Below are 12000 nucleotides of genomic sequence, written 5' to 3'. Positions count from 1 at the left end.
CTCTGACTCAGAAAAGCTCTTAAGAGCATGTATAAAGTTAAATGAGTGCTTGCATTGATTTCAAGAGACTAATCCTGTTCCAAAAGCAGGATCAGAATGAAGGAGATCTGCCTTCCTTGTAACAGCCAAAAAGGCAATTTACAAGGACAGTTTAAAGTACTGCTCAGTTCCAAAAGAAACTAGTACAGAACTATAGGTGAAAACACACAGTGACAAAGCTGGTTAAGGATAGTATTTTCTTATTCTGCCCAAAGTTTCAAACTAAAATATATTATTACTTTTTAGGAAGAAGAAAAGCTCCCTTACCCCAGCTTCCTGTGAAACAATGCAGCATTAAGGAAACAAAAGCAAAAAGGGAGAAGAGAAACCCCACTAAGGTTAAAGTAAAACTTTTGAAAGGCCACAGTTACTAGCATGCAAGACTGGCATATAACTGCACTGCTGTAGCAAATAATATGAAAAACAGTGGCACAGTCAACTTTTGAGCCCTGTTTTGGTGAAAAATGAGCATTGCTGGGGTAACATTTGCCTATCAGCATATACACTTTTTGCAGTTGTTTAGACAAAGCACAGTGTGAGAGCATTCAGAGTTTGTATTTATTGCAAGACCCATGCTACCTTTACAAACACAGCCTGTTAGATTGCATGGCCTTACATGCCATGAAAGGGGAGTACTCCAGTCTTTTGCTTTGCATTCATTATAACAAGAAGAATGATCTGCAAACCTTTGGATAAAGCAGATGTCTTCCCACCACGAAGGAAGGGTTTAGATTGTGATCTCAACCTTTCTTTGTCTCTGAGCAGGGCCCTGTTCTCTGAAGGCGAGGCAACAGAACACCTGCTCTTGGGGGAAGCTTCTGTACAGCTGTATAAGAACAAAGACATCTTGCATGGTCTTTCTTCCGGTCCATCCAAAGAAGGACCATCACAATCTGGCTCCTTGTTGCAAGCAATAGTTTAGTTTTGAATGAGAACACCTGAAGTGGTACAGACGCAGGTTGGGTATCTAGTAAAACACAATTTCATGCCATGTATTACATACCTTGCAATACAAACACAAACCATGAATGCAGAATTCTAACTTTTGGCCCTATTGATGTTACAGCAGTTGTTTAAACAACAAAGTGCAAGCAAAAAGAAATATTCTTAGACAGGATCAGATTGTCATGCAAATGTATGAGTTTCTGAGGTGGTAACATATAGAAGGACTTCCACAAAAAAAAAGTGCCAAGCAAAACCAACGTTCCCTAGATCAATATGTTAACAGTTTTGCAGCTTTGGATGTGGTCTGTTCAATTTATACTGCTCCAGTTCATCCATTAACTTTTTCTACCTTCTTAATCCAGTAATACTGAATTTAAAAGACCATTAGTGAAGCAGACATTATTTCATTTGGTAAGTATCATTACAAACGTAATGGTACTTCCAAGCCTTTCTTCAAACTGATATTTTTAACTCTACTTCTTAAAGAAAAGAATCTCAATATTGGAAAGATTTTCCTAGTATTTCCTATGAGAATTCTTTTCTTAATTTAATCTGTGTTTCCTCTGCTTGAAGGCTTTGTGTGACCTTATGTGTCCTTCAGGTATTTGTAACCTACCAATTTTTACTATCTATCAGAAGCATTTTCCTTATTTAGCTTTCTAAGGCCCACATTGTAGACCCTGACGCACGCTTCTCTGTAACTGTAACAGCTCTTGCACGTGCCTGCTCACCAGTGTATGATCATGAGAACATTTGGAGAGCAGATAGTAGTAACCCATTGTCTCCTATGTCACAAAACCTAATTTTTATTTGATTGGCATATTTCTTTTTTTTTATGAGACCTATGGAGAGGCATGGTTTGCCAGGCTCGGTTCACTTCTCTGCCAGCCTGACAATATTTTTTATCTTGATTTCCATGACACAGTATTTTCCTGAGAAGATATTTTACCTTCTCTGGGTATGCCCATTTGGTTTCTTATCTGGTGGCAGGTCAATGATGAGCACGCATGACTGGGCATGTTCAAACCCTTCCTTGTTGCTAGGGGTCTTTGGGGAGCACTGAGTCTCCAGCATGAAGACCTAGAAAACAACAAGTTACATAAACTAATCAGTTTAGCACTTGCTCTGGGTCCTTGGGGAGCCCAAGAATAGGATTTCCTGCATTGTTAGAGATCTGTTATGATGACTTATTTTACAGTGATGGAGAGAATGCAAGGTATCCCCCCAGGAAGACCTTCCCTGGAGCATGCTGCTTTGGTAAGACAGCCTCAGAGCCATGGGCTACCTCCAGCCACCCAGAAGAGCACAGGGCAAAGGACAGACATCTTTTTCTTTGAACTTGTGTAAGACATAATACCAAACGCCAAAACAAGCTTTCTGCTGTCTGCATACTGCTATCAGAAAATATCATGTATGGTTGAGACAAGGACCTGTTTGCTTAGTTAGCCTGTTGTATCTAGAAAGGTTGGTTGTTGGAAGCATTATTTTTAGCCATGAAGATACAAGAGACACCTAACTTGCAATTCTTTGGGTGGGAAATGGAGAAACAACCCTTAGTTGCTGTAGCTTTGTTTTGTAGCTTAGTAGTTGTGTCAAATCTCCACTGAGAAGGACACAGGGAGTGCCACTGATAGTGTCTACAAGAAAAGTATAAATGCCACATTCCCTGCTTTTTGAGTTCTGTGTCTTTAAAACTTAATTTAAAACATTTTTTTCTATTCAAAGTCTGCCACTGCCACATTATTTGTGATCACAAATCTTGGTCTGTATGCCTCAGATTTTCAAGCAGTGTCAGGGTATGATTAATCAAGTCAGAAATTGACACCAAACATCTGTTTGCTTTTTTAATCCAGCTGCTTTCCCATGCTGAAACTGTCATATGGTATTTACAGTTTTATGGTACCCTGCGGGTCATTAAGTTCAGTCTGCTGTATTTCAAGGAACTTGTTTCATATAACCAGTTTCATAAAATGAACAAACCTCCATTGTAGTCAAAAGGACCCCAAGAAGGTTGTCTCCAAGCTTGCTCTGCTGATTAGGAATTAGTGGTGAGTTTTAAATAGTTTGTTAAATGTCAGTGTTACACTCTAGTTCTCCGTAACTCTCTTTCTTCTCTGCAATCTATACCCAGGTATTTATAGAGAAAAAAACTGCATTCCTCTTCAAACTCTGCTTTGATAAGTTGAACAAATCTGTTTTTTCTAGTTTCATATCACAGTCTCAGTTCTAGTGCATTTTTTGTCCTTTGAATTTATCATTCTTTAACAGAGTAATCAGAAATGTATATGACATTCTAGATGAGGATTCATAGTGACACTACTATTTCCCTTTTCTATTAGAAACATTTCCACTGATGTATGCTAGGGTTGCAGTTTTTAAAGCTACATTACACAACAGGGTCATCGTCAGTTCTCCTCAGGTATCTATGCATCCTCCTCCACCCTAGGCATTCCCAATTCCTACTTACAGGGGGACAGTTCTAAGGGTTTTTTTTCCTAGGTTTTATTACTTTTTCTTGATACTAGTGTTAGACAAATAAATGTTAGTCTGGTGATGAGGAAGTCTTTGCCCATAGGGCTTGTGAGGAAGGTGGTGGTAAAGATGTACTTTTATAAAGAAAAGCCCCAGGTTTAAAAGGTTCTCTGACTTCCCCTGAAACATCAGTCAGTACCTGTTGTGCCATGGCTCTGATTCTCCAATATTCAGCTTCAGCACTTGGTGAGAGGGAGGGGGCTGCCACCTTCACTTCACAGGCATCTCCACTAAAGCTTTCAGAACCACTGTGGAAATAGCCCAACAGGTTCTACAGAGAGACACAACATCAACATCAGGCTTTTACTGTGTGTTAAGTGAAGTCAGTGACTGTAGCATTGTCCAGCCTGTTTATGTGTAATACAAGATTCAGAGTGATCTGTCACCTTACCGTCAGCCGGTCACATGCTATTTAGCATTTGATGTATCTGATGCAAAGATATTACAACCTCTTATGTACTCTGGCCTGTGATGACTTAACAGGACTTTTTGTTACAAGAAAGATAATGAGTTGAGAAATAATCTATATGGAGCATGGAGCTACAGGATCAAGTAAGTGACTTTGTCTTCTGTCTAGTTTTAGCCAATCCAGAGAAAGAAATGGATCAAAAGGTAAGTTTTCACCTATTTAACTCTTCTAATTTCACACTGGCAGGGCAATTTAAAATAAGTCTGGACTGTTAGCAACTAGTGTTGTCTGTACATGTTTAGAAAAACTGATTTCAATCTCCATTGTTCATACAACACCTTTCATTGTAAATTGACAAAGTAACAAAAGCTACCACATAATCCTTACGCTTCCTTTCCTGGCTCTGTACCCAAAAACTTTTCTAAAAAAGAAAAAGCAACCTGTCAAAAGTTAGCAAGTCTATAACTACTGTGATTACATTTTGACTGTCAGCAAAAAAGGCAGTTTACCTTTACTGGCTCCAGAGTGGCAGAGAACGCATCCTGCAAGGCACAACACGCAAGCCTCCACATCTCTTCAGTAAAAACAGGCCCTGCTGTCACTAACACATACCTGCAAGGACACAGGAAAATGTTACCATGTTCAAGAAGGAACTAGCTAATTCTTATTTGTAATGGGAGAAGGTTGAAAACAGAATAAAAGGCCTACTCTTTAGCTAGCTAGTGATATCCAATCTCCTCGGTTGTTACCCTGACTTATTTTTGTAATTACACTGTAGTTTTGACTCCCCCCCCCCTCTTTGTTTTTCCTCTTTAAGTAGGCATCTTGCCAGGACAAGTACCACACACTGTGTAACTCTCTAATGCAGTGCTTATTTTGATTATGACTGTAATAACCTGAAGACTGTAAAAGCCATTAATTACCTCTAAAGACCTGTGAATTCCAACAGAAAGACCCTTGATTATTTTTCCTAAGGATTATTGCCTAACTGCATATAAGTAATGTACAAGTGCTTTTTATGGGAATAAAAATAGTAATGCCTAAAACCACAGGTTCTGAAGCAGATCAAAAAAAGCAAGAAAAGGTTAGTAAGTCTAAAATTCATTATTTAAATAAAAAGAGATAGATATATTGTGGACTTCTTTTGATATGTTACCCAACCTAATCAGTCCACAAGTTCTTCAAAGATATAAAGACATCTTTTTTTGAATATGCTAACAGAGTGAACGGACTGTGTTACCTGATACAAGAGCAGCCAACTCTGGAAATAATTTCTGTTGGTTCTGCTACACAGGCTACCAGCAACTTGAAAAGATCTTTCAGCATAGTATTGATCATATTTTCATAACCAATATCTATAAGGAAAAGACACAGACTGGTTTCAACATCATTGCCTTTTCATTATAATTAAACAGTCTTGCTACACCTACTGCTATTCAGAGACTTTGCAAAACCAAATTCTTTTTATGCAGCTATCGCTAGTGTTCAATTCTGAAACATGCATCACATCAAACTGAAATAAGTCCAGACATTTTATATTGTTAACATCAAAAGGATTGTTCTTAAGTGGTACTGGAGAAATTCTGTTAGATCCTGTTTCTGGTATTATAGTTCTTTATGAACAAAGTCTTAGTGTCTTCTTTTGGAAAGTATAATATAGACTGTGATGATTTAATTTTGAAGATAGCCCTGCTCTGAGCAGGAGGCTGGACTAAACTTCCGTAGGTCCCTTACAAGTTAATTTTTTCCATAATTCTAAACCCTATAAAGCAAGAAGAAAACCCCAGACAGAAAGAAGTTTTCACCCCTCCTCCGCTTATTTTATGCTTGAGCAACCAAAAAGCCATGAAACTATCATCTCCCCAAGTAGCTATTCAGTAACATGCCACTGGTGACTGTCAGTAGATGTGACAGTACAATGACATACCTGAGTGTATGAAATTTTGAATGTGCTCCACTACGAGTTCACAGGAAAGGCCAATGGCATGCTTGAAATTAGCAGATGCCACATCCCAGTAAGAATGGTCACCATGGCTGCGATGGAGCCAAAGAGACATCGTGGGAAGAAGAAGATGTACAACTGCATAAATGCCAAATCCTGGTCCTTAAAATAAACACAGTGATGGTTGTATATTTTTGCTTACAAAGCCTACACGCACAGTAAATTTGCTAAGTTGTTCGAAGCTTGAGGCCAGGGGTGATGTGAAAGAAAGCAGGTTCTGAAACTTTTTTTGTGGGATGAACGGGGCAAGCAGTTTTGGATCTAGTTGTGAGGTAGTATATGAACATTTAGCTGACTGTTTACCTGCTGTCTTTCCCAGCAGGTCTACGGGACTATGTAATTTTCTTTTTCCATTTCCTGGACACCAGGCAAACGTTTTCTGTGGCTACAACATCGATAGAGTACTGCACCTCTTTATTTGTGCAATAAATATAAGAGTATGTTGAACATACTCTTACAAGATGTCTTTTGTCAACATAGAACAATGCACTAACTGGAACAACAGAGCATGCTCTAAGAAAATCCCTTTCTACTTGAGAATGTCTCTGTGCAGCTCTAGCATGAGTAACACATTTTACAGAAGTGGTTTAAGATTCTAGGAAGTTTGGGTCAGGGCTCTACTAGCTCACATTTTATCAAGCCCTTTCATTACCAGGTGTCTTGGCAATGTCCCTCAGCAATTCAAAGAGCAGATCCAAAGTAGGAGGCTGGTGCTGACGGGGACAGTTGGATATAGCCGTTGTTAATTCTTCCAGCAGAATAATCCAGACATTGATAAGGCCTACAAGTAACAAAACAAAGATTAAAAGCCATGAGTGAGAAACTGCATTGACCACAGGTGGAACTTGCCTTCAGAAAGTGATAGAGGCTAAGAAATTAATTAACTTAAAGATCATGGGTTCTTGCATGTTCACTATTGCCATGTAATGATTGTGGGCAATAGCAATTTTTAAAATGATGGTCTCCTTTTCCTTCCCTTTTTATTAAGCATATGTTTTGTCCCATCCTTCCTCCTCCACATACATCTTGTTCTGGTCTTCTTTCTTAGTTTACTACTCCCACTAGTCCAATCTCTTTAACCTTAGGTGTGGTTTTTTTAAATTTTTTTTAATGGGACATTTTACACATCTCACTACCATTGCAAATGCTGCCCAGAATGGATTATACTCATTTAGGTTATGCTTTTAGGTAATGATCCTAAGGTGACTAGCCATAACTTAACTGGCTCTATTTGGTACCCAGATTTGAACAGTAATAATGTCTCATGAAGCATCACCAGGCTGCCACACATGTCATCTTTAGGTGTTAAGAGGTCACAGATAGAAGAGTATTAAATGTGGATATGACAGAGCTGGACAACTACCAGAACAGCAGTTAGGACACAGGTAGTACTGTGAGTTCATATCTACATTAGCAAACATGCACCCCTGAAAGATTATGGGATACAACCAGTTTTCAGTAGAATTTTGAAGATGGTTAGGAATTGCTGCCCTTTAATTCTTTACAGATTACTTAAGTACTTACTAGTTCCCCGTGATATTATGAATGACTAGAAGGATCTTGTGTATTACACTCATAATGCTCCTGCAATGTATACTGTTATTCCTGAGCTAAGTCTCCTTAAAAGGCTATGGGTTTATTAGGCTAAAATGGATTTTACTTTGGTTCACTAATAAGCCCATCTTCTCTGCCACTGGTAGCCATGCTGATGTAGTCTGTGTCTGCATGATGATTGCTGGCTAATTATGTTCCAAAACCAATAAAAAAGGCTGCAAGAGAACTTTGTTTAAGATATACCGAGTTTGCTGACTGCAAGAGTCTTCCTAAGAATCAAGTTAAAAACAGTGAAATCATTACTTAGTAACTGGGTTGATCATTTATTTATTCACACCACTTCCATGGGGCAGTATATATGGTGACATTTTCACTCCTTTACTTCAGCTGTGGTCTAGAAAGTATTTTTGTGTTAGGTCTCAGAAATGCATACTGATTGTATTATGAATATCAGGATAATTAAAATATTATTAAATAAAATATTATCTTGTCTTGAGAGGGGTTGTATTTTTCTCATATATGAGCTGTATCTTTTCACATAAAGAAGGTGACATGACCTGAACTTCCAAGCTCTGTGTGTGCATGTGTGTGTAGACAACAGGGAGACAATAAACTATGTTTTTCCCCTCCTTTTTGCTTTCAGCAGTTGGCAAAATTTACAGTGACATATGGAAGAAGCAGTTGATTAATTCCACATTTACTGCTTTCAATGTACTTACCAGTGTCGTCATCAAAGTCAGAAAGGACGCACTCAATACCATCCTCACTGCTGGCTGACTGTTCCTGCACTCTTCGGGGCAAGTTAACCAGCCGGCCACTGAGGAAGATGGGTTTCAAGGGCATTTTATAGATTTTGGCTAACAACTTGGGGGTGGGGAGGAGACAGAAAAAAAAAAGAGAAGAAAAGGTGAATATATATGTGAAAGTTTGTAAAAGCTATCACATACAACACAGCTATGTAAAATGAAATAAAAGCTATGAAAGCAGCATAATGACAGCATCTGTTCTGTTCATCCAGCAATAGTGTAAATGAAAAACACAACTAGAGGCCAGAAGTCTTCTGTTCATTGACAAGTAAGGGGTCGGGGTGAGAAAGAGAAGGAGAAAAGCAATTTAAATAACACACTTTTGGGAAGGGAGTATGCTCCCTCCTCATTTGTGAAAGACAAATGTTAGTACTTACTGATTGCACCAATGACCTAAGAAGCTCCATTAGCTGCACACAGAGTATTTTTGAGCTCTGAAGGACTAAGTAAATACCAATAAAAGGACCTGTACAGGTTTACTTCAGAGATTCATTGCCTGGATTGTCCATTACACAACAAATACAAATTTTGCAGAATTGTGCTATAGCTGGGATGCTACCAGTATTTCACCAGGCCTTTCTAAAGTAAACCATGTATTTAAAACATACAGACAGGATTTCTTTCTAGTCATTCCTGTTCTTCTTCTACTGGCAAGTTAAAAGGTATAACAAGATAAAAATGGCAGCTTCTTTTAAAGAGGAGAAAATATTTCTGCCTCATTGTGGAGTGGGGTTTGTAAGGATGAGGAAGAGTGATGTGATGCACATAGTGTACAGATAGAACACACATTAGATATACATGTACATATTCCCTAAATTTTTTTAGGTGAACAAGATGGCAAGTACAGTTTGATATGTCTGCTGTTTATTATTCTGAGCTGCCTTATCCTTTCCTTCTCTTCTCAGTCTGTGTACTGAATCCACCCATTATCTCTGAATTTAGATATTAAGTCCTTCAGCTATGGTAATATCCTTTGTTACGCATTTGTATTTACCCAGAAAAAACATGGCCTGGGTCCAACAAAAAGACCTGCAGGTACTACAGAAATACAAACAACATTAGAAAATCAGACAAAAAAAATGTCCTAATAACCCTGGATAATAATCTGTGCTGTGTGCAAGGAGATCACAGGAAACATGCCAGCATTCTAATTGTTAGAGATTTGCCCTGAGTTTCAGATATGTTTTCATGGTACAGATAAGCTGCTGCTGCTGCTGCATTTTAGAGGGTGTAACCTGTTGCTCTTCTTAAGATCTGAGAATTCTCAGGGTTTAGTTTTTTTTTTCTTTTCCATTCCCAATACTGTTTAAATAAGAATGAATGTAGCTTTGAATATGTTACTACCAGGTTTTGAACATTCACATTTTCCCACATGCTCCTTGGGTCTGAGTGTTTTTATCTCCTCAGTATTCCCACTGTTAGCTGGCCTAGAAGGCATGAGATTCCTTCAGATCGCCACTCTCCATCTGGCAGTGCAGGTTATTACCATCAGGCTTACCACAGATTCTGTCGTGTACATGCAAACCATTGATGCAAAGCCTGGAGGTTAGAACCATTTCCTAGGCCAGGTTAGTACCTGTATAAGATTGTTCATCATACCTGAGAACATCTCCTGAGGTAATCAAGTGCGGGAAGGCACAAGTCTGTAGATGCAGATCGTGATCCTGGCACACAGTCACCCATCTCCTTACAATCTACTTCCCCTGGGGATAGGAAAGGCAGCATTGGGAAGGACAGAAGAAAAGAAAAAACATAGCATTAGTTTTCCTTTTTCATTCAGTTGTGCCCTAATGTCTGAATAGAATCCAAAAAACATCCTTTGTTTGATCTTATTAGATGACAATCAGATGATTCTCATACAAACAATACAGTAATATTGGTCATAGTTTATACATGGACTTTCATATGAATAAATGCTTTAATAAATACATGCCTATTTAATAACTCTTTAGTAGAGCCTTTGGGAGTTCTTATGATCATACCTTATAGTCACTTGTCACATTGACTCCACTCCATTTTTTTCCATGGGTGTATGAATTAATTACTTACTCATATTCACCCTTTGCTCAATTAATATACACATTTTTTTCTATTCATTTGCACCCCAGTGCCCTGGAAAAATCTATCACAAGTTCTTCCTTTTAGTTTATTTACTCCTTAAACACACCATTTTATATTTTGTGCTACGATATTTCCTTCTACTGTCTAATTCAGGTGTCAAGGTCTCACAGTTTCAAATGTATGATATCCTCAGGCTCTAGTGTCTCAATATCACAGGTATTACTAACACTGTGGCATCAGCAGACTCCTACTTCTAGGTCAGCTGAGTGTATTAAATAAGCAGATCAGTTCCAAGGCATCCTGTTGCATAGCTCTTCCCTGATTAACTCCATTCACTCCAATGTTTTCCCTGTCTGTACAGTCTGTTTTCCTCCACTCTCAGCCAATGTTCTGCCCACCTTAGAGTACTTGGCTCATAACCATTTTCCCATTTAGCCAAATACTTCCCATTCAGTGCCAAATCTGAAGCTTTACTAAATGCCTATATACATTAACTTTTTATTGCCTTAAAAGCTATTCCTATCATAAAAACCACAAGATAAATATTAAATCCTTTTATTAAATCCTACTTTATTCTCCTTTCACTACATTTATTTGCTTTTCTATACCCTGAACTATTCCCTCCATAATGTATTTTAAAGTCTTGTCTACTATTGAGATCAGCCAAGTCAACCAGTGAAGTTTGAATCCCTTAGTTCTATGTTAAAATGCACATAAATGGTAGTATATTCGCTATTGCTCAGTATTGTAGTATCCCATAGTCCTACTACCTTTAATACAAAAAAAGATCTTGCTTTTTGACATGTAACCATAAAGGTGACAAACTTATCTCATGAAAGTAAAAAACCTAAAGAAATACAAGACAGGCTTTTAAGTTCTCCAGAAGGAACATGAGTTCCCTCTACTGGTTCTGGACATGCAAGTTTGTTTCTCTTTTGTAGTAATAATTACAATTCCGGTCTGTCATCACAAGCTGAATTCTGCCCCCATTGAAATCAATGGTGAAATAGCTTAATAAGACAAGAGTAACATTACAGATTACATCTGCTGCAGTTAGGTGCTTCATTTAAATCAGAGTTGCTTACAGACCTAGATACCTTTGTGAATTAATATACATACAAAAAAAAGCGCCCCATTTTACTACTCATTACAGGTTTCGTAATTTATGTAAGGGGAAAAAAAAACATCACTGCCACAGTTCAATGAAAAGTGTCAAATTCTAATGATCAAAGCAAGCCAGGAAACACGAACATGGGGGCAGAATGACCCAACACTATTTGCCTTTCTTCTGCAGTTTGGTGAAGCACAACAATTACTCTGCAGTGTCACCTTGACTTGACATGCCTGGTCTCCACTGCCCTCACTAACACAATAAAAAACCTAATCATGGGGACAGAGTGTTGTTAGTTGCAATGCTCATGATCTCACTGAAGGTTCAGCACGTTTTCAGCATTGCATATGCCAAACTACTGCTGCTGAGGTGGGCAAGGGTAGAAAAGAAGCCGCGTAGCTTTGGCTGCTGAATGTAAAATATACCCTGTTCTGTGGCAGACAATCCATGCTGTCACTGTACAATGCCAGGCTATTTCTGCAATATTCAGATTTTTGTGGTTGGTTTTTTGTTTTGGTTTTTTTATTATTTAAATGAATAT

The 12000-nt window shown here is 38.3% G+C and overlaps 1 protein-coding gene across 6 annotated transcripts in view; it reads right to left on the bottom strand.

The window, feature by feature from the left end:
* ARFGEF3 (ARFGEF family member 3) overlaps positions 1 to 12000 on the bottom strand; it is a 99657-nt gene that overhangs the window by 10817 nt on the left and 76840 nt on the right. For all 6 annotated transcript variants that reach the window (XM_052784485.1, XM_052784488.1, XM_052784487.1 and 3 more), the window contains 8 exons: positions 9887 to 9990; positions 8201 to 8345; positions 6580 to 6708; positions 5853 to 6029; positions 5166 to 5280; positions 4435 to 4537; positions 3656 to 3787; positions 1934 to 2064 (listed from right to left, as the gene is read on the bottom strand). In XM_052784485.1, coding sequence (XP_052640445.1) covers positions 1934 to 2064; positions 3656 to 3787; positions 4435 to 4537; positions 5166 to 5280; positions 5853 to 6029; positions 6580 to 6708; positions 8201 to 8345; positions 9887 to 9990 — 1036 coding nt within the window. The remainder of the gene's footprint in view (positions 1 to 1933; positions 2065 to 3655; positions 3788 to 4434; positions 4538 to 5165; positions 5281 to 5852; positions 6030 to 6579; positions 6709 to 8200; positions 8346 to 9886; positions 9991 to 12000) is intronic.

This window comes from Harpia harpyja, chromosome 4 (genome assembly GCF_026419915.1).
Source record: "Harpia harpyja isolate bHarHar1 chromosome 4, bHarHar1 primary haplotype, whole genome shotgun sequence".
In the NCBI taxonomy this organism is placed as follows: Eukaryota; Metazoa; Chordata; class Aves; order Accipitriformes; family Accipitridae; genus Harpia; species Harpia harpyja.
The sequence above is the reverse complement of the archived record's forward strand: the minus strand, read 5'-3'. Positions and strand labels throughout refer to the sequence as shown.